The sequence below is a fragment of the Anopheles darlingi genome, chromosome 2 (assembly GCF_943734745.1).
Source record: "Anopheles darlingi chromosome 2, idAnoDarlMG_H_01, whole genome shotgun sequence".
NCBI lineage: Eukaryota > Metazoa > Arthropoda > Insecta > Diptera > Culicidae > Anopheles > Anopheles darlingi.
This window is the reverse complement of record NC_064874.1, coordinates 33,277,870-33,305,554: the sequence shown is the minus strand read 5'-3', so window position 1 is coordinate 33,305,554 and position 27,685 is coordinate 33,277,870. Positions and strand designations below refer to the sequence as shown.

The 27,685-nt window shown below is 48.8% G+C and overlaps 1 protein-coding gene across 2 annotated transcripts in view; it reads right to left on the bottom strand.

Moving 5' to 3' along the window:
• Positions 1-23,935, bottom strand: part of LOC125949127 (uncharacterized) — a 49,092-nt gene extending 25,157 nt beyond the window's left edge. For both annotated transcript variants that reach the window (XM_049675871.1, XM_049675872.1), the window contains exon 1: positions 22,795-23,935. In XM_049675871.1, the coding sequence (XP_049531828.1) occupies positions 22,795-22,909 (115 nt within the window). In that variant the 5' untranslated portion in view covers positions 22,910-23,935. The remainder of the gene's footprint in view (positions 1-22,794) is intronic.
• Between the last annotated feature and the right edge of the window lie 3,750 nt (positions 23,936-27,685).

The window sequence follows — 27,685 nt, the reverse complement described above, 5'->3', positions numbered from 1 at the left end:
AGAGAAAGGGAGAGAGGACCATTGTTGTATATCATTGTTGAATCTTAGTTCACTTTGGTTGCTATGCTATGGGAAATATATAAAGCAGAGCAACCAGCTGAAAAGATCAGTTTAACTGTATTGTTGAGAATACACCAGTACGTTACAACCATCAACATCAACAAGCAAGTTCGGCTCGACGTCGAAAAAAACCGATTGCACAACACGCGGTTCTGTGGAAAGCGAGCGATTGCATTCATCATCATATCTCCCGGTCCCGAACGTGGCCGAATCGAGGTGAATTCCGCTCACTGTTGAGTGGTTGAGCAGAAGCCGAGACGGGGGAAAAAAACAAAGTTGATAAATTGCATGCACTGCGCACCGCAAAACAAAAGCCAAATGGGGATGGGTTGGAACGAAGCTGCAAAGTCGAGGAAGAGAATAATACGCGAAAAATGAAAGAGCGGAGTGTACAAAAGGGGAAGAAAAAGGAAAGGAAGCAGTGTTCCCATGCAGGCCTTCACGTCAATGAACTTCGTTCTAAAGGCGCCTCCGTCTTCCTTCTTCGCTACCGCTTTACATTCCGCCTCCGAGCTTCTCAAGCGAACCAAGAAGAAGAAGCTCCAAGAAGAAAGATTAATGACAGCGAGTGGAAGCGGCGGGTGGAGGCCCAGAGTCAGAGGAGAGTCTTTGCAACGCGAATGGTTCGCCCACTCATTCACCCAGCACACACACACACACACATGGACGGTGCGGCTGGCTTTTGAATCGCTTCGCACATACATCATCGACGTGGAGCGAGTTCACGTCGTCGGCGTCGTCGTCGTCGTCGCCATCACCAAGCCACCATCTAGTCAAAACAACTCCAGCACCCGAACCAGAGTGGGAAGATGAAGCGCAAAAGGAACGGGAATCCTAGCAAGTAGCATGCCAGCTGTGCCAGCTTTCCATGCCGGTACAAGGGAAGGTTCTGTCGGTTTGAATAGAATTTGAAAATGTGTTTCAACGAGCAAAAGGCGGGAGAGAAGAGCAAGCAAAAAAAAAAATGGAAAGGAAAGCATTAACATAATACATGGTGAATAGTTTATGGAATGGTTTAACCATTCAGCAGCAACTGAATTCCCCTTTCCTCGCAACCGGAATATGGTTGGCTTTCATTGGGTTTCACTGGAAGTCTATCCATTCAATCATTCCTTTCCACGTCGCCCTCCAACGGGGCACGACTCGCGATGGTTCGCGATTCGTTGAAGTCGTCTACAAGCGGATTTACTTAAGGTACTTTAGACCGATGGAGCACGAACGTTCCCGGCCCGTGTGTGTCTCCTGCCCGAATCACGCGCCAGCGAAACATCGATTCAGATTCGTTGCGTTGCGTTGAGCGTGATTTGCCGTGGCACAAGTACTAGCACCACCACTTGAGACGATTTATGAGGCTTTCGGGAGCAAAGGGGAGTGAGATCGGTGGTGGGGCTCATCGGTTTATCGGCGAACGGAACGTCTAACCAACGTAACGTAACCTGATAGTAAGCCATTTCATCAGAATCCATTTTTCATCTTTTATTCACCGCTTTTTTTTTTGAGTTACAAGCAACAGCAACAGCAGCAGCAGCAGCATAGCGAGCGCGCGCCCGAACATAACTGCATGCCAGCCAATGTCATTTGTATCGCGACGTATTCTGAGCCTTCTGAGTAGCGAAGGAAAGGTGCGTCCATCGAGGAGAGTAGAGAGAAGAGATCCACGCCAACAATAAAGTGTGCTCGTGCGTGTGTCTGTGTGTCGTCTGTAATAAATTTGCTTCGCTCATCGCTCGTAAACTCAGCGCAATACATGCCACAGCGTGTGTGTGTGGTTGTGCGCGTACCATGTCGCCTTCTCGGTTCTTTATGGCCATTTCTTGGTGGCAAGAAATCACTTACATCATCCAACCATCTTCCTACCTCTCCCCTGCTTCAGGGCACGCGTCAGAAAAAACATATCCAAAGCATAACAGCACAGCAAGACGGGCAACCGGACGAAAGCGAATGGAAGCGAATCACTTTGAAGCACAGCATTCGTTGACACAATTTGACGGGCGAAAACATTCTTCAAATGAACGAACGAAGAGCATGGAGTGGAATTGTTGGCAAGGAATTCCTTCCCGACCGTCAAGGAGCGCTCGTGGCAGACACTTTATGCTTTCGCTTCTCGCCAAAGGTGTCCAGCGCTGGACTCGTCGTCGTCGTCGACCAGACCGTGTCCAGACCACACACACACACGAACACACCAGACACATGCCGGTTTCGGTTGAATCGGTTGAGTGAATCTTATTCATACATATGGTAATTTGTCTGCCGGTTGCCGGGGCCCTTATGCGGTTGTGCGGTTTGCTCGGTGGCTCGGCTGGCTAGCAGTTGTTCCGACGCAACAGAGCGTCTAACGACGACGTCTCGCTCGCTAGCTAGCCTGCTAGCTGCCAGCATGATTACATGCCCTCATGCTCGGTCCTCGGCAGGACCTGTGGCCGGCCTCGGTAGCTCATTGTTTAACTTGGCATCGAACCACTTGGGACCAACACAACCACCACCACCGTGGCATAGCATATGAAGGACAAACGTTGCTGCACATCACTTTGCCAGATTTCGGACACCCAAAGAGTGTGTGACCCTCCCCCCAAACGCTGCATACCATGTGAGGGGTGACCCCAAAATGACTTGGAATAAACTCCGCACTAGCACTTTTGTCACCGTTCGACGTGCGTGTGTGTGTGTGTGTGTCTGTATGCTCGAAATGGGATTCCAAATTAAATATTTGAACGCTCTATGGTGTGGCAATTGCGCCAAATGGTGATGCGGTGGCGTCATCTTCTGCATCTCGTCTTACTCGTACACGGTACAGTAGTCGAGCAGTTGCGTCCATTAAAATCACTTCCGGAGACTCGCACAAAAGAGAGAGAGAGAGAGAGAGAGAGAGAGAGAGAGAGAGAGAGAGAGAGAGAGAGAGAGAGATAGTGCGAGAGAGAGAGAGAGAGAGAGAGAGAGAGAGAGAGAGAGAGAGAGACGAAAGACTTTTCCGGCAAGATGTCTCAGCGACCGCCGTACTGCCGACGCGTAAAATCAGTTTGTTACAACGTCGTAAAAGAAGTACATACGAGTGATACCGTGTCTGTGCGTGTGTGTGTGTGTGCTGTGTGGTGGGCTGTTGCGTGTTTCGTACACCCTCCGGCCAAGTGCGTACTCCAGTAGACCGAGAAAAAGGGGGAGTGGGACTCCGAACAGCTTAAGGAGTAATATAAAAATAATCGTAAAATGTAACAACTTTCTCCCCCATTATGCAATCAATTTTACAGCCTCTTCCCGGCCCTCCCAGTCGTAGCCTTGGTTTCTGAAGCTCAGAGAGGAAAAGAGAGACCGAGAGAGAGAGCTTTTGTTACGACCCGAACCAGCAACCAACGTGTGACCATCGTGGAAGGTGCCGTAAGTGCGTTCGCGAACGCAAAACAGAACACTCCCCTCGGTTTCATTGCCAGAGGGTGAGGGATGGGTGGCGGTGTGTTATGAGTGATTTCATTAACTCCCATTTATCCGCCCACTCGTGCGAAGCAAAGAGACACACGACAAAACCGTGCAGACCGACGGCGCGTTTGATGTGCATCGATGCTGCTGCAGCTGGAGGGTTGGTGGCACGTAGGAAGCATTATCCGTCGGCCCTTTTTATGTGACTCGCTCGCAGGCCCGTCAACCTGCTGTGTCTTGTGCCCGGGGCCGGAGAAACAGTAAATCATCATAATCATTTCATTTGCCCTTTTTTGGGTGGTGGTTTGGGGAATGGGGATGCATGGTGGGTGGTAGGCTATTAAACGCTACTTCGGTGAGGTCATAACTTTGTCAACCAGTCGCGAGCGCGCACACACACACAGACACACACAGGGGCACTGATCATATTCATCTCCCTCGAACGCGCACCTCATTCGGTCGCGGGTTAAACGTCGACAATCCAACGCGGCACCTTCGCGCCAACCCATTCCCCCCTCACAATTCAACACAACATCTTGTGTGCCTTTGGGAGCTACCAATTGTGATCCACCTCGTGATGCTCGTTTTATGTTTGTGACTGTTGTGCGGATGATAAAGTTTCCCGGAAGGGGGGGCCGAAAATACTTTTGCCGAAAAACCGTTCGTCGTCTACAGAGCAGCAGTCGTGGTACGGTTTTGTCGTGAACTTTTGGCTCAAATTGGCACACCACGCAACATAGGCTTTGGCCTTTTTTTCCACTTTTCGATCGCACACGCACGGCGAACCTGTTAAAATGTCACCCCTTAAAGTCGTTCCGTCGTTCCGTGCGTCGTTGGCTCCCTGGATTGTTGAGCGCCTGGGCCACGGAAGCGAGAAGCGACGCGACGTGGTGACAGGCAGGATTGACAGGACAGAAGCGAGGACCGAAGTGCGCCCTTCCTTCCTTTTGGGCGAGTGGCCATAAATTATCCTGCTTCAGCTTCGCGAACGCGTTCAAGCGTCTTGCCTACTTGCGGTGGTAAATGAATTTATATTAAATTTGTTTTCTTTTCACTTGCTCTTGCTGGGATGGAGGGGTGACGGATGGATGCGGAGTAGGGTGCTCCACCCACGGAGACGGCACGGAGGCGGCATTGTGATAGAACGGTCGGGAGGGAATTTTGCATAAGGAAAAGTCATTCAAATTTGGTCGCTTCCTTCGCCCACCGTTCTGTGTCGTGGGCGATGGATGATGTAGCAGCAACAGCAGCAGCAACTGCCAGACAGGGAAAGCTACCGGAGGGGAGGGGCACCCGCAAACCGCCCACTTACTTCCTACACACAGCAACACTTCCTAGTACACGGAACCGGCGCCCGGAGCGATGAAGTGGGCAAGCAAATGCATGTGGACCACTCGGTCTTGGGCGGGTGGTCGGGGTGCCGGGATGGTTTTTGGGAAAATTCTTGCGAAAGATATAAAAATGCCGAAACCACAGAAAATGGACAGCTCTAGCTCAAAACCCTTTTTCAGCTGCTGTTAACAAGGAGTTGAAGGCCCTTCGGTCGGACCGAGTGGTCGAGCTGTTCGGCTTCACACCAGGGTGTTTTGAGGAGGTTTCTTGTTTAGAGTAATCCCTGTCCCTCCTCGAGGGCCTGACGTGGTATGACGAAGGTTGATAGTTGGGTGACAGGAGGGAACACGTTGAAAGCGTGAGGGGGAAGAGAGGGTGTACTTTAACATTCGATCCGTTGATGCGTCGCAAACCATCCAGATAGATCGGAAAGGTCTTTAATTTGGATAATAGTTTATGGAAATTGGAAAAATGGAGGCGCCAGGTGGCTCGTAGCGTGAAGCACCAGGCGTCTCCATATCTTGCCACATATTTATGCTTTCATCTTTTTCCAGTTTAGGAAAATTAGAAAAAAAACGTATTCATTTTATCGAGCCTTTCCATTTATTTTGAACGTTATGACGGATTTTGTGTAATAGGAACAGTTTTGTTCGACAAAAGCACTTCCCTCAGAAGACTTTATTTTTCTGCCATTATAATGAAAGAATAAAGCACAACATAACAAACAAGTTCTAGAGTTCCCATTGGTAGAATTCTCGAGATGGTAGGCAATTGAAAAATGTCCGCAAAAAATGATTAACATAGAAAAGGAGCACTTCTGAGAGTCAATTAAAACACCGATCTGCATGCATTATACATGGAGATGTTATGGAATAATGCTAATCTTTTGAGATAATTAAAAATACCTTGTGCAGATATTACGAAACGGTTCATTGCGATAGAATTCGGAGAAGAATAGTGAATGCTACATAAATTTAACGCAAAGTAGATGAACGATTTCCTTTTTTTGTGCATCGAATTTTTGCATTTTGCAAATGCCCGAAACACGAACTTAAAACTGTTGAAACCGATCAAAACTTCAAATAGGTGTAGTTGTTATAAGGCAGCATCGCCTGGAACGCCCTTTGCATACTCATAAATCCCGGAATGCATAACAGCACGGCTAGCGTGTTTTTTTAAATGGAGAGGTACAGTTTGTTTTTGAAGTCGAACGTTTCGTACGTGACGTTATTAAGGGAAATTAATAAAATCCAAATGAATTCATCATTCACCCCCTGCCACACTTGGCCCCACGAGGGTTCATAAATATGTGGTACTCAGCGTGGCAGACAGCGACTGGCTGAAGGATTTAACAAAACGGAAAGCTCATCTAGAACGGAGCACGTTCACACTATGCGCCGATGACACCATCGGAAACGATGAAGTAGTAGATGATGCTCCTCACGCCCTCGCTTCTCGTCGTCAGGCATGGTCAGCGTCACGGTGTATCCTCGAGAACCATTCATTCCCGCTCTCGACATGGCACTAATGGATCCGTTGGAATAAAAACAACAAAGATGAATGACCAACAGTGACCAAGACGTCACACGACGCTACGTGCCGTGGCGGCCAAAGGGGAAGAAGCGGATCCTCTGGATCATCAGAAGGAGATCGTACGGGGACCGAGGAAGTCCCCAGGCTCGGGGTTGAGCAAACACAAAGGATAATAATTAAAAGATAATCCAATTTAAGTTCTTTTTTAAATTTAATTAACTACCCAACCGGCAGAGGGCAGGCCAGGAGGAGGCTCTGGTTAGGCTCTGGGACCGCACCGGACCGCGGGTATCTCCGGTCTCTGACGCAGGAAGCCAAGCGATGCCGGGGGAAACAGAAACAAAGGCGAATGACGAAGCAGAAAAAAATGCAAGAAGACGACAAACGGCGAACAGGACAAGGGACAAAAGCTGATCGGAATGAAGCCGTTTTCATCTGCAGAGAACACTCCCGGCAATCACGTTCCGGTGTGTCGCCGTGACGCAGCGTCATACATCTGCGGCAGCGGCTTTGGAGCTCGGTTGATTTGCAATCCGCGCCGCAGTGAATGGGGGAGTTGTTTACGAAAATAAGAATGTTCTCGACGGCTCTTGGCTCGGCCACGGGACAGGAAATGGAGCAGACGCTGTTGCTAATTGAGTTCTTATCAGACGATGCCGTTGGATTTCCTTTTTTTTGCTGCCAAACCGAGCATTCATATCGTCATTATGATCAACAGCATCATAATTATGTTAATATGTGCGGATGGTATTTGATCACATGACAAATGCCAGCTAGTCAGCGAACGAAAATAATGAGATTTTGTGAAACGAACACAATACTTCAACCCCTCGGAGGCCGAGATTGGATGTTTCGGCTTGTCTCGGCTGCCAGCTCTGTCAAGCAAAACGGACAAACACACACACAGGGAGCTGACTCGGTATCGTACAGAGAGATATTGTTTTGTGCGGTAGTTCCCTAGGTGCCTGTCAGTCATGTGGATAGGATTTGTGTGTGTGTGCATCGTGGACAAACGGAAAGCCCACGCAAACATCAAAGCGTTGGTAGTTGGGCTACGGAACCGGTCAGATAGTCCGTGTGACCGTAGGTCAACCGTTGACCGTCACCGTTGACGAGGACGAGACGGAGCACAAAAGGCGGAGGTCAGCAATCGTGAACGTGGACGTAAACGTGGCCGTGTCGTGTCGAGCCGAGATTGATATGAAGAGACCTCCCCGGGTGCGTAGATCCCTCACACACACACACACACACACACACAAGGCCTAGGCCTGCGAAAGATAAACAAAAGTGGTGCCGCCCGAACTGTTGGGTCCCGAGTTCATAAGGCCAGGCGTCCGGCCCGGGACACCCGGGACCGTTTAGTAAAGCCGAGGAGGTGGCAACGCTTGTCAAAACTGGCCTGCCTTGCGATGGCGTTGAGCTGTCACTTTTGTTTACGTTTTGTCGTTGGAAACGGAGGGAGCGGCCCCCCTGGTCGGTGGTGGTTGTTGGGATAATGCTACGTGAAATTGATAGGACGCACGTCCACGATTGTGTGCTCGAGATGGTCGATAGGATGCCGGTGCCGGTGACGTGCCCGTGTTGTCACATCACACGCGCCCGGAGCATGATTAATGGTCTCGACAGGGATTTCGGTATTTGGGCCTTCGCAGCAACATGCATGCGGTGGTTGCTGGCCTATATATGTACATCTAATGTATGCTTGTATCAACAATCGACTCGTAAACGAGCGCGCAAGGCTGAGAAGAACTTAAATGGAACAGAAAATGGTAGCAGCTCAGTTACCGATATTAAGATTAAAGTAAGGTTTGCGTTAAGAAATGTCAAAGTGTGGTAGTAATAAGGTTGCTATCGTGACCAAGCACGGTTAAGATGATAGATAGAACTTGCCCGGTTGGAAATTCGCTGCAAAGAACTGTCAAAATACACGACGCACACGTCATCTCTACAGGCTTTATAACAAATCACCAAATGTCATCTAATGACATTTTCTTTACTGTGAATATTGCTATCCGGCCACCTTTACGGCCGGTCTTTCAATTGCGGACACATAATTTAACGGGAAAAGGGACATGGAAGAAAACTGTTCCCGAGATCTGTTTTCTCGGGATCGCTTCCCCATTTATACCGGGAAGCACTTCGACCATTTTAAACGTTGACGGCCGTCGATTTGTTCGAAAGAACCCCCTAGATCCAGATGACGCTCTGGCATTTGGTCGAAAACATCAAAGCCGAATGGCGAATTCCTTCGATCCGGAACGCAACGGAACGGAAGTAAAGCGAATACCTTGGAGCTAACCGAAATGGCGGCCGATTCCGTGACCTACGACGACGGTGTCACGGCATGCAAATCCCACCTTTTCTTCCCCCCACCCCCAAGGTACAAGGTTGTTCAGTTTCGGGAATCACTCGAATCACTCGTGAATTGCTTTCCTTTCTCCCCCTTCCCCGGGGACTTGGAGTCGGGGCGGAAATTAAGCTGGCCTCGGAAATAGAGGGAGTGGAGGCAGGGTGAAGCACAAAATTCCAGTCACAAATTCCTACCGGATACCGGAATCGAAAGATGGAGGAAAGACATTGTTTCGTTCCGTTGGAAGCGAAGACGATGTGAAAAGGGAAAGAAAAAAAGATTGTTTACTCCGTAGGGTACTGCTTCTGCTGCTTCCCTCTCTCTCCGGTTAGCGAATTTCCGTTTGCATTAGCGATGGTTCGGAGCTTAAAGCAATTTCCTTTCAAAAAGGAATCACCAAAAGGGACCGCTGAGATGAGGCGCTACAAGCATTTCGATGGATTCGTCTAACAAATGAGCATCATAGAAGGGAGTATGATGTAATGAGACACATTTCCCCGCAATTCTCCACCATTCTGAGCACCGCTTCTCTGAACTAATTACTTCCCCCCTCCATTAAGCCATCAGTGATGCCAGGAAATGCTGTGTTTTTCATTCGCCTAGCGAAAGGTCGTTCTCTGCCGCCTGAAACAGCAAAGAAGCATAAAGCAGCATAAATCTCAAAGCAAAGCTTTCGCTTTGCTGTCAGCTGCATCATCATCAGCCGTGCAGCTGTAATGGAGTCGCATCGTTACCTGTTTCGCTGCATTATCACTGGTAAACTCCCGGCAGCCAATCTAATTAGCACCTTTTCCCACAAGGGAGCTTTTCATCATCCCACTGGCGTCAGTGCCACCCCTTGACGAGAGGGAAAGGGGGAGAGGAGGTGCACTGCGCATGCTGTAATTAATCATGGTATTTGTTTATTTAATTAGCATTCCACACGAACCACAAGCCCCCCTTCAGCAGCAAATGGCAAGACGAGAACAAGCGAGCGAACGAACGAACGAACGAATCAAAACCCGGCAAACTCCAAGCGGCATTTTGCACCGCGAAAAGCCGAGTCCCATCTTATGCCGAGGGTCTTTCCTTTCCAGGTAGGCCATGGTAAGAACAATGGATGGGGGTTTTCGGAAAGGAGGGAAAGAAATAAAGAATGGAAAATGTGAAAATGATTTACGGTGCGGTGCCGCTTCTACCTTTCCTGCAAGGCAGCCTCTGGCCTCTGAAACATAACACCCAGCACCGGGTACCGGAGGAACCGCAGAGGAATTTAATAAAACATTGCGGTGGAAAGGCCAGGAGGGTGATGGAAGGGGGTGTACTTTCGTTTTTTTTTTCAATTTCTTACACGCTTTCGCTCTCTCTCACTGTCTCTGTACGATCGGAGAAGCCATGCTGGTGTGGTGGTTCTGTTGCTTTTGCATAATCGTTGCTGCCAAACGACGTTAACACAACACCAGTTGCTATCAGCTGCAACAACAAAACTATTTCATTGGCTTTCGGGTGGCCAACTTTTGTAAATTCAATCGCCCCAGACAGACCAGACCAGACCGGTCCAGACAAGACACAGGTGGTTGCTGTTCCCAAGCCACATCTCAGGCCCTAAGACCCGCAAGAAAAACATCCAAAACTGAATCGCAACAGTCGATTCGTGCGCATTACCACCACCACGAGCATCACCAGAGACTTCTTTCGGTCTTTCTTGATGAAACTCTGCTGCGCAATCCGGCGAGAAGAAACTTTTGACCCGGCACCATCAGCTTAGAGCTTTCGAGCGGCTGTTGCATATGAAACTGCAGGGTGAAGCTCAGTGTGAAGAGCAGTAACCGGGGAGGTGGTGTGGCAATAATTAATCCTCGGCGAATGTCGACAACCGCGGGGTTTGAGTTGCGGGTGCCTCTCTCTCTCTCTCTCTCTCTCTCTCTCTCTCTCTCTCTCTCTCTCTCTCTCTCTCTCTCTCTCTCTCTCTCTCTCTCTCTCTCTCGTGCCATTTCTAGAAGGTCTTTCCATTGGTTCATCAGCAAAAACACAGAAGTTGTAAGAATTTCCACGATGAAATGGTTCGACAAATTCGTCGCCCTGGGCACAATTGAATGAGCTTCTTTCCTTATTGTTTGTTTGTTTGTTGCCATTTTCGGAGTTCTGACGACTGGCGGTTCCCACCGGCGGCTTATTGATTTACGATTGCCGATGCCGATGGTTTTTGTTCCCAATGGTTCTTCACCGAAGCGAATCGAACAACAAAAGTTCGACAAATCCGCTCGATGCTCGATGTTGCTGGTGTTGCTTCTACTGTTTGCCCATCTCACAGACAATTCCACAACCTCCCACTCACACACACATTCACACACACACTCACACTGTTTCTCTCCTTCGCCACGCAAATCCTATTAGTGGATTATGGATTGCAATTATCTTTTGTTTGGCTTTCGAGAGTCGTAGTCGAGAGTCGCGTTCGCGGGACCCTTCGGACGACGGACGACGGGCTTTCATTTCGCTCCGTTTATTCGTGCGATTAGTGCCGCCCATTATGCGGCACCAGACGACCACCTCGGACTGTCGGTGTTCGGTGCCTCGGTGGGTGTTGATTTTGACACCATGGGATGGCACTGTCGGCACTCCACAGGCAAGTCAGCACCCAAGGCACTGTGAAGTGAATCGCGGCCATTGCATGTGTGATTTTTACTTAGGATTAGCATGTGTTGGAGGGATGGTGAAAGAGAGAGAGAGAGAGCATCAAGTGTCGCGGTGGGGTGGTTATTCCTGATGCGCAGCTGTGCGGGCTAGAACATGGGTTTCGGTTGTGTTTTCCTTCGGTAATCCGGTCCAAGTGTTTGTTCGCGTTCACGACTGCTCGTGTAAAGGACAGTTCGGGTAATTTAAGGCCCGAGAAACAGTGGCCACAAACATTGGGAGACACAGCATCGCCAAAACTTATCCAGAACAGAAACATTTAACATTATACTGATTTTTATTTCACAGTTTAACTACTAAAGCTTTCATTTTGTTCAAAGAGCAGCAGTTATGGAGACAGTTCTCATGAAGACTTTGAAAATGTAATGTATGGAAACCTATTGCATCGGAAATAGTTTGAGATACTTTCTTCGCTGCCCTGCTAGTCATTGTAACAATCATTACAATCAAACATCTATGAAGCAAAATTCATTGTAATAGTAATCAAGGAAATTGAACAACAATACTAAGACAAATTAATGATTTATGTACTGTAATGATTAAAGAATTGAAAATTGAGAAAATGAATGAGGTTAATTAAATGACATAAAATTGGCTCAGAAGATAAAAAGTTCGCAATAGAATATTAATCGAGAAGTGTTACACGACAAGTGTTGCAAAGATGGCAATAATTTTCGTTTACACCTTACGCAAACAAAAAGTCAGTATGCTGTTAAAGATGCAGCATTAATGTTTACTATAGTGCACTGCAAAACATTTGGAAGGTAATTAACCTTAACATACTATTAACATAATGTGTAAACCCATCAGAGAAAATAACTCGGGAGAGGAAATCGTTGCCACGATATTTGCCAACTTTAAGGTAATTAATGATCCAACGACGCATTTTAGACTTATTACAGCAAATTTTCCTCAATCGTAGATTTCGAGGCTGTTGTTAAAAATCTTTAGAGGAATGTACAGCCCCCTGAAAACATCCCAAAACATCATTGCATTCGTAATACTATCTGCGACGTCACGAGAAAGAACGAAGCTGAAAAAACACCAGCACATTTAAGCACAGTTGTCCTTCTAAACCAGCCACTAGCTACACCTTAATCACGTGGAACTAGAATGCGCGTCTTGTCATCATATTCGCGGAAAAGTGTCCTTTCTAGCGTTCCGTAGCAGATTCGTGGCACTTTCGAAAGAAAATCCGGAGCCGGGACTAACATTCATCCTAGAGGAAGCTCGTGGAGTGAGGCGTGCGCATGGCAGTGCTCGGCAGCAGTGATTGATGAATCCCTTCACCGGCTAACCCACCCACAAGGGTCGCAGTTGCACCAGGGTATATAAACCTAATTTGCTCTCCAAGCGAAAAGTAAAGGAACGAAGGAGCTGTAGCAATCCCTCTAATCCTTTGCCGTCAATTGCTCCTAATTGCTCGCCTGCGACTACTACTACATACTCTCTCTCTCTTTCTTTTTTTTCTTTCTCTTTCTTGCTCTCGTTCTCTCTCTTTCTTTTTCTTTCTTTCTCTTTCTCTGTGCATCTCTCTTGGTCTTTTTCCCTCTCTTCGGCACAATTTTATTGCAAAAAGTGATGATTCACCACCGACCGCTATTTCCGGTCGTCAATCTTCTTGTGGCTCCTCTTTACCTCCCCCCAACCGGCTGCTGTCACTCACACCTCACCTGGAGTAGCTCATCGCGCTGGAGCATAACAGCGAGCGAGCGAGCGAGCGAACGAAGGAGCACAATAATTCGCACAATATTCACAGCAATGCGATGATTGAAATTAATTTATTTTTAATTTGCTCTCCCAACCATCCTTTCCAGGGATACTTCCTTCTGTGCAACACACACACACACCGTTTCTAACACCGAAACCGGATGTAGTGCGACAGCTGCGCCCTGCTCTGCGCGATGCTTCGTTGCTCCGTTGTGCTGTGGGCAATATTTATCATTTTATAAAGCTTGGCCAAGGCATGGTCACGCGCGGTGCTCAAGGGGGAGGGTGGGAGGTGGACTGTACGCTATCCATCTTCCCAGAAAAAAGGGGGTATAAAGGGTGGTGCTTGTGGTGGGTTGGCATGAAAATCGGTTACCACTACGCAGCAGCAGCAGCAGCAGCAGCAGCATCAGTAGCAACCAGCATGTGATCCTCATTTTATTTCGCTTGGCTTAGCCTAGCAGGAAGGGAGGAAGATGGTGGAGAGGATCACACAATTTGCATTGTCCTGGTGGGAAGCGAGGTAGGGTAAAGGATGGTTTTTGGGGGGGGTGCGACGGTGGGTGACGTGGATCATAAACCAAAATGGGGCGCCCATGGGCGGTTTTGAGCGGTGCACAAGTTTATGAATTTATGAGCTTATATATATATCGTCCTCTATCGTTGTCTCGCGTGCTTGAGCTTCCGCCTTCCCTCCCGGTGGTAAGGGTGGTCGAAACGGGGTGGTAGGAGGAATTTGCCACCCCCCTGTGTGGAATAACATAATTTCTGTGTTTTATGAAAAAGTTTACCTTCCCAGCACAAAACCTCTTTACGAGCTCTATTTATGGCGCTCTCTATGTCTACGGGACCGGCGCGCGTGTGTGTGCATTGTATGCCAGGAGGTTGCGCGTCCATATGCACCGAGCAACCGAGTGACTTGTCAGACAGCAGCGGCCTGTGAGACCCCCGGAAGCGTGGTTGCCGCGCACCAAAGCGTTGTACACCGTGACGCGACGTTTCGTTGGCACCAAAAGCGAGGAAAGGACGCTGCGCTGGCAGACGTTGATTTATGGTGCGAGTGATGAGCGGAAAATGATGGCCCAGGTTTTGGCCAACGAGCCAACCGGTAGCAGCAGCAGCCGTGTGTGTGTGTGTGCGAGCGCCGTCGACGCTGTCAAATCAACGGAACTAGCAGCGCGCGCTGTGTCCGTGTGTGTGTGTGTGTGTGGTGCATCGTCGGGGTTCAACCGACACAAGTAGAAGTAGGTACAGTAGCCATCCTTTGAGCCATCAGCATGACCACCTCCTCCTATAGATCACCGCCAGAGCCCCATTTACTCGAGAATGGGGCTTCAATTTATGGTAGGACGTTGCACACTACTGCTGCTGCTTCCCTGTTTGTTGATGCGGAAGTCCCTTTGCGAGGGAAAGGAAAGTGAAGGGGGCACCCTTCCAGATGACCTAAAACACGATCCGAACACCATCCGAAAAACAATGCCTTTGCCTTTCGAGACCCAGCCAGCCCGGCCGGCTCGATGTCTCTAGAATAACCTCCGGACCCATAATTGAACCGTAGGAGAAACCCCCCAGGTTGGCCACCGTCATAAATCGGTTTTCAACGGGACCCCTCTCTCCACGCTCTCTCATTCTCTCTCTCTCTCTTACTCTCTCACTCTCTCTGTCTACCTTTCTCGGATGCTACGTGACGGCGTCACTGTCAGGCGTCAGTTAGACGGCATTTCACGGGGATCGATCGCCTGGAGGATGGTTTTTGAGAGGGGAAAGTGAGGAAGGCAAGGGGTGAGGAGGTGAGGCCACCCATGCAGGCACGCCGGTGCCGGTGCCGGTGCCAAACCCAATCGATAATACAGCAATAAACCAGCCAATGCCAACGCGATTGGTCGTGGCTATCGTGTTTCATGATGTTTCGTGCCACGTCCATCGGATCGTCCTCCATCATCGCGGAGCTCGTGGGGGCCATGGCACCCTTCTCCCTCCCTTCTTTCTACCGCAACATAAAACCAGGCAAAGCCAATAAGGGCCAATCAAGCTGCAATCACTTTTCAATAAGGAAAACAGCTAAACGAAAGCGAAACAGGCACTTTTGAAGCCACCACCACCACCAAGAGAGTTCAATTGAGAGTCGAGCTATCCCCGTTTATTCCAAGTGACTGGATGACTGTCACGGTAGGGATGGGGGTGCTGTGTCCTCACCAGGAGAGGAGGAATTGAAACGAAGGAAAGAACCTTACTCTGGAGACCAACAACGAACGAAAAAGGGGTTTAAGCGGTAGGTGAAGAAGAGGTGTTGTTTCTTTGGCGCGCTTTTCTCCGCTTGAATTATTTATGACAGTAGTAACCACCACCCGCTACTAGACACACATACACACAAAGCAACAACGCCTCTAGGGATGGATTGGGTGGAGATGGAGGCGTGACATTGCATCCCGACTGCTTCGTGTGCTTTACGTGCCCCGAAGGAGAGGACCTCGTCATCATCCTGGCTGTCACGATGGCCCGTTCCGGCACATTCGCGGCACCACCGTGGCACCGATGACACTTGCCGTCGTCGCGTCACGTCGCGTCCCATACGGGTACCAGGAGCAGATCTATCGCTGGTTGGTTTTTGGGCGAAAGCGCCACCGGCACTGTTATCCAGACTGCTAACGCGACTGTGACAACATCACAGATTCATGTGAAGTGAAGGACTGGCGAAACCGACATTAACTCCCTTCCTTTCGGCCCTTATGGTTCGGTTGGTTAGGTCTGTCACAGACTATGCAGACTCCCGGCAGCCACCGGGGTTCGCTGGACAGTTCTTTACGATTGTGATGGATTTGTGATGTGAAGTGTGAATTTTTGCGGATTGTGCAGAAGAGGTAAGTGAATGAGTTAAGGTGGAGGTGCCTTCTGTCGGAACTCTGAGGCAGTCCAGTCCATCCTTTACTTGTCTGGAATGGATAGCGAGTGAATGGAAGTCATAAAATTGGATCCATCAGATAAGGAGACCTCGGGTGGTTGCACTGTCTAAACTTTTACAAGGCAGTGATCACATCTTCGAGTGATTAGTTGGATGCAGCTTTGGTCAGAATTGTTTACGACGATAACGACGAGTATAATATGGGAAAGAAGTAAACTTCTCTCTTTTTCTCTCTCACATACATACTGTATTCATCTCTCTTCGATGTAATAATTCTAAAGATTGTCTCAAGAGCTTTCCTGTAAGCTGTCGTAAGTCTCGGTAGATCGCTCAGCAGCACCTTTTGTGCTCTTTAATTAAATCCCCTGGGCAACATTCTAAAGGTATTCGGATTTCCTATTGAATTTTCTGATCAGATATTCATACGAACAGAGTACAATTCAATGTATTCCCCTTCAAAAGGAGCGCTAGATTGGATGCCATGAAAGACTTAAGGTTTCACTCCTGGAAAATGACCGGATAATGTCTGCTATGCTATGATTTGCTGACTTTGATTGGAAGCTTATACAAAGCTATTTCTAGCTTGTGAAGCGTGTTTTCTTATTCTCGGAACTGTTCATCATCCATTTGTGAAGAGTTTTCTTGCTAAGACACTTCAGATTCACGTATTGTACAGCAGACATTTTGGAGGAACAGGATGAAGTTTCTAAGGAATATTCATTTGTTATTTGTTATTTCGTTCATAGTATAAGTTCAGGATTGAAACAAGAGTATTGCTTGGCAAGGACGGTTCAGACCAGATATTTGAACCTCAAAGCTATGGCTTTTTGTAGAGGTACAACTGGAATACAAATCTACACTTTCTAGGATCGAATTGTTATAGGTAGATGGTCAATATTTATAGTACGGAAATTTGTAGTTCATTGTCTACAATGCAGGAAAATTCTTAAATTCTCTTCGATTAAAAGATCTACCGCAATTGTAACAATTTTCTAGAGCTTTTGATCATTTGATATACTACTGTGTCCAAAAAGTAAGGTGACACGGTGTCCAAATTGCCCGCGTAAAAGGATATCTTTAGTTTTGTATTTTTTATATGTTGTCAGCACTGTTATTGACAACCATGGCAAGTTTCACGTCAAAATATTCACTAGTGTTTGAGATACGTATTTTTTTGTGAACTGCTAAAAGTGCATTCTTCGTTTTTCTCCATGTCGCAAATTTTTAAACAAAGAATTTGCATAAAAAATATTTTTTCTGCTGCAAATATACCAATGTGAATGGTACAGAATATCTTTAGTGACGATACTACGCCAATAAACATTATTTACACTTGGTGGAAAGACTTCCAGGAGGGTCGGGAACGTTATGAAGAGGAAGATTTCTCTAGACGACCACCAACGACAATCGTCCAAAAAATCAAAGATTTGGTGTTGGAAAACCGTCGATTAACAACAAGAGACTTTGTTGATGATATTTGCATATCAAACATATCCGCTAATTACATTCGGAAGGATGGTTTTCATCTTAAGCGCGTCAGTGTTCGATCACGATAATGCACCATTTAACACTTCGTTGGTTTTCTGTGACTTTTTTGCCAATATTTTCACTCATATCGTTCCGATAAAAGCGTATGTGCCTGATTTGGTTACATTTGGCTTCTGGCTATTAGACAAGCCCAAAATTACGCTCCGGGGACACTGTTTTGACACGATAGAGCAGATGCAAGCCGCTGCGAAAAAGATGCTGAAGGCCATTCCTAAAGACGACATTTTCGCGTGTTTCGAAAACTGGAAAATTCGTCGGCATAAGTGCATTGTGTCTGGGAGGGATTACATTGATGGCGAAAAAAATGATTTGGAAGAAAAATTAAGGAACTTTCAAAATACATCCAATGTCACCTTACTTTTTGGACACAGTAGTATTTTATAAGAATCGTATCTAATAACGAATATGAACCGACATTTAGTATAAATGAGAACCAAATAAGAATGATAATCGCGCCGATAATGGTTGGTTGATCCTTTGCTCTAGCACTCTGTATTCTTGGCCCTTATCGTTACTTCATTAGATTCCCTTCCTAAACAGATTCGATGATGAAGATAAACGTGTTTGTTAGAATACTAATACCCAGCATCCACTCGCACTTATTCGCGGAAAGCTTATGCCCTTGCGTTCCGTTTAGAAAGTCGCGACGCAAGCAAGATTCGATTCCCTGCTAAATGAATACACACGCCGTCCACAAAACACATTGCTTTCTTAGAAAACCCACAAATGTGGTTCATATTACGGCACATGAGCTCTTTTCCAAGCTTCCAAGCACCTAATGACCCTGTGCGAATACATCCGATCCAAAAGATTCATGTTCCAAGAAGCCCTCAAGACCGGTGCGGAGAAGAACTGCTTCTACGTGCGTGGTACATGTGATGTACTCACACTCACTGTGGCTTGAACCTTTGAAGCCGCCTAACAGACTACAGCGAGCGGTGAGAAAAGTGCAAAGCACCGAAGCTGGGAGCGGGTTATCCGATTTCAGCGCGCCTCGGATATGGTTCATGATGCATGAAAATCTCAGCCAACAAGAAGAATGGCCCCGATGCCGGCACCACCACCATCGTAATGGGTGAACTGGCGAACTATAAATCGACGTCGATGCCACCCCGCGAGACCCCGATGGTGGATGTAATTAACCATGAATTAGGCAATCCACCACGAACGGAGCGAAGAGGGGAGGGAGGGCACATCTTATCACCGCGCCATCTACACAATCCGGCACTGGATTTGCTTCAGGATGAAAAGGATGACGACGACGAGGGCGACCTTCCAGCACCGATTCCATGCTCCATTTGGTTCCGGCTGCTAATGAAGATAATCATCCTTGGCTGCATCAACCGGCAAATGGCTGGACACACCTTCCGGGAGGGCATCCCTTCCCTGCCATCCCGGTGGTCCCACAGAGAAACCCGTCGTCCAGTGCCGTCTCATTGCAAAGTTGAAGATATTACATCCAAGGGCTAACATCCAAGCCTAATGGTTCGTGAAAAATGTACCAGCGCGAGGCCCGAACGGCCGGGCGACCTTTCTAGGCCACAGGACCTTCCCCCTCCTCCGCTCCTCCCCGGTGATTCTCCCTTTCCCCCCCCCCTGTTGGGGAAATCTCGTTTTCGCAATAATGTTTCTCGTGAATAAAAAATGCGGCCGCGGAGGGGCGGAGATTAATTAGTTATTTATGAAGCGAGCGGACCACCGGCACCAGGGCTAGCTGGCTGGTTGGTGCAGTTAACCTTTTTTCCCTTCCTCTCCGCACACCCCCTGAACTGGCCATTCGCCTCTCAGCTGCTAGATGGTCCCCGGGTTTTCTAGGGTCCGCATGGCGAACGCGCATTTCGCGGGCATTTCGTGGACTCGTGGAGCTCGAAGGGCCTCACACACACACACACACACACACGCAGAGGAACAATAAATTTCCCACAGAATAGCAGCAGCAGCAGCAGCAGCAACGACAGGGAGTAACCATGGTCCTTTATCTTGCGGGAAAAAAAGTTCGAAAAAGTTCGCCCATGAAGGGGACCGGAGAGGAAACGTGTCCAACCGTTGTCCAGCCAGTGTCCTGTCGAAGCTGCCAAGCAATTTAGCCTCCGCGTGAGTGTGTGTGTGTGTGTGTGTGTGTGTGGGCGTGCGTGCATGGATCGGATGGCCACCTAGTGTCCGGTGCTGTGCACAATGCATAATTTATGCTTCAATCTACCGGAGCTGTTAACTTTTTGCAGTCGCAAATATTTCATCGACAGTACCATTGGAGAGAGAGAGAGAGAGAGAGAGAGACAAAAAGAGAGAGAGAGAGAGACAAAAAGAGAGAGAGAGAGAGAGAAGAGAAAGGAGAGCAAGGGGTGAACATATGTTTGCTGGCACACGCGCCGCTAACGCATTCTCAATCGCGGCACGTTCGGGGAATTATTTTCTGTCACTCCGCCCACCATTTCCTTCCTCTCTCTCTTTCCGTCTCCCGTTGTACCGCCACACTACATTGAAACCGTATGTAAAGTGACATTTTCGATTGACCCAACGCATCGAACTGGAAACACGAACGAACACACACACAGAGTGAGTGGGCTGTGAGGCTTTTCCGGGGCCTCCGGTGATCGATTGCAAGCATAAATGGGCGGAACAGACTTGCCAGCCCCGGAGAGTAACGGTGGAAGGGGTGCGAAAAGCAAATTAAATTGATTTTCGCTGCCGCCAGACCAAACACCACAAGCCATCGCTAATGATATGTGCCAGCAGCTACAGGCCAGCAGCCTGGAATGCTGCTGATGCATAAAGAGTTAAAATTAATCTACCACCCTGCCTCTGCCCCCACCTTCCACACACTCCATGGCGGGGTCACGCGGGATCAAATTTTGTGTAATGTGCTAATTTCGTCAACATATTTTCATGCTCACGGAATGCTGTGTGTGCGTGTGCGTGTGTGAACCGAGGCTTAATGATAAACTTTTCCCTTCTCTCATCTGCCGCGCGTACGCCAACATAGCGCGATCTATGACAAGGCACTTTCGCCTGAAGACGCTGACGCTGTGTAAGAATTCCATTTTACATTCGAAAAGAATTCGACGGAGTAAACTCTGGAAGAATGAAACTCGGGCTCGTGGAAGCGCGTCTGGAGCTGACGTGGGCCAAAAACGTGGGGGTGAAGGAAGAAAAAGTTGAAGCTCAAAATGAAAACTTTCTCCACGTCCACGGCACGGCGATATGTCGCGAGCACTTTAAGGCGCTAAGATGCCAAGTGACCGGGATCACCGGACCGCTGATCTCTTGGGTGGACCCCTTGTACTAAGGCACGGATCGAACGAACTGTCGGTACAGGGTGCATGGAGGTGGGTGTGTGTCGAATGAAACATAAATTCAATTTCGCGCACTTACGACGCTTCCTTCGGTTGTTGGTGGTTCGAACTAGAAACGTCTAGAAGAGGAGGAGGAGGAGGAGGAGAATCTTGGCTTATGTTGTTGTAAATGTTGCTGCTGCTGCTGCTGCTGCTGTTGCCGCTTGTTGAACTTTCGGTTTGAGTTGGAGGCCCCCTAGAACCCCAGAACGGAAGCCGCGCTGCTGGGGAGGGAGTGTTAATTTAGTAGAAATTTATCAAAACCCACAGCATAGACGGGCACGGTCGACCTCCTGGGGCGGAGCGAGACGCGGGGCAGAGTCTATGCGAGGAATGGTGGTTTTAGCGAAGGTTCGCGCCGCCGTTTGCTTTAAGCTATCGACAGCGGAAGGGGCCATGAGTGTGCTGCGTGACTTCGTGACTCTCTAGGGCTGGAGTTTGCTTCAAAATGAACTCTCAACCTCATAGTGAATTTGTTGAACATGATATACGGTGGTTACTTATGTATGAGCTTGTGAGCAACGTAATGAAGTCGATGGGCATGTTTTGAGCACGACAGTTGTTGCATGATTTACACAAAACGTTGAATAGACGATGCTATTGTCAGCTAATGTACATTTCGATATCGTGGAAAGTGATCGTATCTTATACAGTCATCGAGCATGCAACGTGAATTCTTAAGGATATAGTTAAGCTTTACTTCGAGGGTACATATTGACAATTGTGATTGAATTTCATTTTATGACTATAATATCCCGTTAGAAACAATCAAAAAGATGTCGCATGAAAGTTGGTATCATCTCTCAGGACGGTTAAAATAATGAAAAACAAACTTTTTTCAGATATTTTTTGCTTGTTCTAAGTATGTCGTGAAATTTATGTAAACTCGGTTTGGTGCATTATTGGTATGGGTTTTGTGGAGTTGTAAAATTAATTTACTATTCAATATCACGTTTGCAAAGTCTACCTTCAACTTCGAATTCGTATTAATATACTCCCCCAGTGAATATCAAACAGTTTCCCATGAAATTCATCATTCAATGTCCTTCTATATCCTTAATCCATCAACAAATTACCCAAAAACCGGTTGATCTCTGTTGTCCAATGTAGCGCACTGCAATGAATGATTCACTATAATAACTGAAAACAGTATCCGCATTCCGTTGGCCTCCCTGTCCACGATGATTCCGGGACCGAATATCGAATCTCCACGGGGAGGGGCGCTTGGGTGGATACTTTCAATGATTCCATCCCCCGGAGGTGCTATTTGTGATGCGGATTCCAATTATAAAGCTTTCTACGAATTTTCCAGATTCCATTTCCAGATTCCGGTGTGTTTGGTCAGGATACAATGTTTGGACCCCCTTCCCCACCCCCCGGGCGGGACCAGGCGGGCGGCTATAGGCCAGCGCTTGTAAGGATTACGCCCACTTTCTATTTGCGCCCGATTGCGATCCCGCCGCTGCGTACTATTACTCCCAAACTGCAAGCCACTGTGCCATCGGCGTAGTCCGAACCATCTGCACGTCGCTATGGACACCAATAAGCGATTGAGGCGACGCTGCCTGGCAGGACGGGCGGCAGAAGCAGGCAGTCCGTGTCCGTGGGCAAACAAACAGACCCCACCCCAGGCGAGGACGTTGCTGCATTGATAGATTCCAAAAATAGCAAAACACTTGTACGTGTCGCTGCTCGAAGAGCAACCGCAGCGAATCTAAGCTAAGTTTGCAGGCATGTAGGCGCTGAAGGGGGTTGTTCATCGCGTGCGTATCGAAGCACTTCCCGGTGGAAGGTTCAGGTTCCGGGTGGGATCGAAAGCAACCCAGAAGGCAAGGGTTTCCGGTTGAGATTGCCCCGCAAAAGAGTCCACAAAAGACGGCTAATAGCGTAGTGGGCCGTTGTGGTCCCTAACAAACATTCACACACACACGCACACTCACCTGATGCCGATGGTGCGACGATGGTGGCCGCCTCGGTGCCCCAGCAAACGGTCAGCACGTTGATCGCCAGCAGCAGATGACAGAGCGGTACCCGGGGACGACTTAGAAGTTTCATGTTTATTTTGCTTTCTCACATACAGGCGCGCACATACACTCTCACAATAACTCACACCCACAAACAAGCACGCACCCGGTATACCCAAACACACACACACAGACACACGGGTTGGGCTCACTCACAACACAAACAGCCCTCACTTTAGCAGCAAAGCAGCCACCACTAGGAGAGTGGCCACTACTCGCCGCTCGGTGTGGATCCACTGATTGCGGCGTTGTTGCCGCTTGCTGTTGTTGCTGTTGCTGTTGCTATTGTGGTGTTGTGCTTCACTCCTGAACCACCAGACCACCTCTACGTCGGTTTTTGTCGGGGACACCGGGCACAATCCCTTGCACACAATCACACACACACACACACACACACGCGCAGACACACTCCGGTTTCTATATTCTTGATTCCACACGGTACGGGTATCCGTTTTGGGGAGGGGCTGCACCACACGGGACAACAGTGAAACGACAACAATTAGTCGCCACTTATCGCGCGACAGTTCCAATTCGGAGCGAAATGTCGATCGTCGATCATGGTTGGCTACGTGTTGCTGCTGCCAACACTGCACGACGACGACGACGACGACGACGCACGAGTTGAACTCGTTATCGAACTGTTCAAACCAAACCAGTCATTGTATGAAAAAGCACCATATCACCGAGCATCGAGAGTAGTTGCTGTGGTTCCTTAATCCTCTCTTCATCGGTGTACTCGGTATGCTCGGTGTGTGTGTGTGCTGTCGAAGGGAAAATGATGGCTTTAAGCGCAACTAAGCGTGCACCGTGCACACAACACGGAACACAGCAACAGCTTCCTCTTCCGGCAATCCGGCAAATGTCGCACGCGCTCTCTTTCTCTCTCCCTTTTTCACATTTTTATCTAGAAAAATCTATCTGTCTCGCTCGCGTGGTTCTCTTAACGATTCACTTTCAGTACTGGGGCCCCCAATGTACGAACGAATGCTTCGCTTCGCACACTCACTGCACGCCACAGACACACAGGTTGGTCCTGCTGCTGTTGCTGCTGCTGCTGCTACTGATGAGTGTTGCTGGTTTCTGCTGCTGCTGCTGCAGGACAAATGGCGCACCGAGGAAAAGCTTCCGTACGGGACGCGAGCACTGCTGTAACTGCCGTGGCCACCACTACTCCGTGTGCCGTTGTTGGGATCGTTGTTGTGGGTCGAACAGCGAGCGAGTTGGCGACACGAAAGCCTCCGAAGAATCCGAACACCCGACGAAGATTCATTCGGCACTCGGCTGACGGCTCCCGCGTAGCCGGAGTCCTCCTTTCCTGTGGAAGAGGAATCAATGGCCCCCGGGGGGGTGTGCTTTGTAGGGACGAGCTTTGGTGCCGGATTGGGGTTGCCGGAGCCGCGGGACGGGATGAGCCATAACAGCGAGGAGCTGAATGAATGAAACCGATTCGGTTGCTCTGGTTCGGGGCTTCGTGCTTCGGCCATTTTCCACACCATTCCGGACCAAGCCAGACGGACTGGCGAGGAGTAGAGCGCGAGAAGCAGTAGGAAAGCTTTGCGTAGGTTGGCCACCGAGGAGCCACGAAGGATGAGGGCAGGACGAACGCAGAGACTACTGAATGGCAATGGTTGGAACAGGAGCAGAAGCAGCAGCAGCTGGCAACAACGACGCTGGCTGGCACCACTAACACCACGATCGCACTTAGTCCGCATGCGTTGTGGTGTCTTCTGGTTCGGTCGGCATGCCGAACCGAGGACTTCAGGCTGGCTGGCTGGCTGGTTAGCTGGTGGGAGTTCGGTCGTCGGCGTCTCGTCTCCTGCCAGCGTGCATGCGTGCGTGTGTGTGTGTGTGTGTGTCTGTGTAATCATTCGCGCCCTGATAGTGTGTGATTGTTTTGATTTTTTGGGACGAAACGGAAGCACAGCGTCACCGTCGCCATCGCGTATGTATCTGTGTGCAGTCGAGACACTCTGGAGCAGCATCGGCGTTCCGGCATTTCCGGCGTTGGGTCCGTGGGTTTCGGGGAGTTTCGGTGGAGCAGAACAGCCCAACAGTATGACAAGCGGGAATAATAGATCCGAGCAAGCGCGTGAATGTGCAAGCGAGCCAGGCTTTCGCCTATAGTGTGCGTGCAAGCGAGCGAGCGAGCGAGCGAGCGACAGTCAGGCCTGCATGTGTCTGCTCCCCGGAAAGGGAAAAGTTGAATGAAATCGGATCCTTCGGATGCTGGCTGCTGCAACAGCCGAACAGGAGTGAAAAGCGTAGAGAGAGGAGGAAGGAAAGAAGATGTGCGCCGGGAAGGACACAACACAATGCACACCACTGTAGAATGTGCCACGATGCTCACCGCGTTTCGGAAGGTTTTTGGGGAGTTGATGGAGCGAAGGACAGCGTGGGTTGCGTGGGATGTTCTCTGGAATGGTTAAGAGGAGCGGAAGGAGGTAGCAATGGGTACGCTTGTGAATGAAGATGGTCCGATAGCCCCTCTATAGCTGGAAACGCGACGATCGAAGAAGATGCTGTTGCTACCAGCACCGGGAGGGGTTCCCGTTTGTCAAATTACGCGTAAAAATTCGACGCCAAAGATTCGGTTGCCGATGAAGGGAGGAGGGAGGCATATTGGAGCTCTCCTCCTTCTCTACTCCCTTTCTCTGCTCTCTATTTGGACGTTTATTAGTGCTAGGGCGTCCTAGGCGAACGGAATTCCATGAAATATTATCTGCAACCTCGCACCGTTTGACAGTTGAGCTGCTCCTGTCGTCACTGGCGTCTGTGACAGTTGGGACGCGCAGCTGGTACTAGGCAACGCGCGAAACCTAATGAAGCGTACTGGCACGTGGTGGTTGCGCAGGGGAAGGGGTGAGATGGGTGAGCAGTCGGTCTACGTTGGCCATGATGCAACGCTAGTTTATTCCCGCCGATGACGGGAGCGCGCACACACCAAGCGAAGCAACCATTGGACTAGTGAGTTGGCCGTTGGATAATGCCGGCTTGAAACTCAGCCCTTTTTTCCTGGCCGAGAGACGAGCCGAGCGCCACATGCTGGCTGCGCTGAACAGCTGAAGCGTATGATTACAATACAGACCCACCACCCTTCCCCCCCCCGGGGGGAGGGCAGTGGAATGGTCGATCGATCGAGGTCCGTCCGAATTGCCTCATCGAGTGGAAAGATAGATAAATAATCCATCCATACACGCCACCATCACCACCCCTTTTTCCACTTCGCTTCCACTATCCTTTTCTTTCCAGAACCACTTCAACTCCCTACACCCTTCCTTCCTTTGGGTTCATCTCTGCACCTTCCGGGGGGGCTTCCATCCATCAGCATCGCTCGGATAGGTTGCATCAGCGCTGTGCTTGTTCTTCGCTCAAATCAAAATCTGTTGTCATCATCATCATCATCATCACCATCATCGCAGACCTCGCAGGGGGATGAGAAACTTCAGGGGAGTGGCCCACGGAGGGGTTGGCGGTTGGTAGCATGCAACATACTTTCAACATTTCATTTTATTTCACGAAATGCCCAGGACCCAGGGATGAGCCATAAGCAGGGTTTGGAAGAGACCAGAGCCGTCCTACGGTGCTACAGGCCGGCCAGTAGTGAACGGAGCAATGAACGGAGCGTTGAAGTAAACAACAGCCGGTTAGCATCGTAGGACGGTACGTTACAGGGTAAACCCCCGGGAACCGCGGGGTTGACCGGCAGGATATCCGGAATGTCATCATTACGCTCGTGATGCCCCAGGTCATCTCCGATCTCTAGCAGAGAACGATGATGATGATGATGATAAGTAGGAGTAAAAGAATGAGGATGAGGTGGATGATGATGAAGGAAGAATGCACGGTTAAACCTTAAGCCTCACTTTTGCACGAGTTACAGAGAGAGATAGAGAGAGAGAGTGTGTGTGTGTGTGTGTGTCGAGCGGCCTTCGTTCTGCAAGGCGGTTGATCCGACGGATTCAATCAAACTCGTCAAACCGGAAACCCTGGCCAAACCAACGGCCACCATCGCTCCGTCGACGGTTAGTAGCACAATGTAATTGCTTAAATTAAAGGATAGACTCCAGCGGGTATCTCCATCAATTCCTGTGCGTCATCGTCATCGACAACGTCGACCGCCTTTCTTCTCTTCAAATATAGGCCCCTATTGCGAGTGTCTTGTCTCGTTTCCAAGACAAGACTCGACCAGTCTTGTCTGGCAAAAACCGCGGAGTCTTGGTTGTCTAAAATCGGTATTGCGAGAGTCGCATGAACACTTGAATGAACAAGTGTTCATTTGGCTGTCAAAAGCCATCAAAATCGCAGCTTTGTTTGTAAACAATCGTGCGCAGTTTGAGTTTCCTTACCGTTAACGTGTTTTAATTCATCAAAAAAATGTTTTCAATCGTACAATATTTGTTCAATTATTCTCAATCTCTGATGCATTTTTATTCAGGAACTCGATCGTCACGAAAGCAAATGCTGAGGTTTGAGCCCATTACATGGTTCTCAGAAAATGTGCCATTTCGTGCAATTGAACATAATCGATTACTGGTAATAGGTTATTGATTAATTCCATTAAATTCTTCCAAATCAACCGCCAGTCTGCTAAACAAAAAACTGTTACGGTAATCTTAAATCGCAGTCTTGTTTGGCAGACTCCCAGTCTGGTAGCTTTGAGTACAAGACAGCTGAGTCTCGTTTCCAAGACAGAAATCGGTGTCAAGCAAGACACTCGCAATACCGACACCAGACTGACGTTTGTCTTGGAAACGAGACAAGACAATCGCAATAGGGGCCATAGTCCGACAACCACGGACAAGGTCCG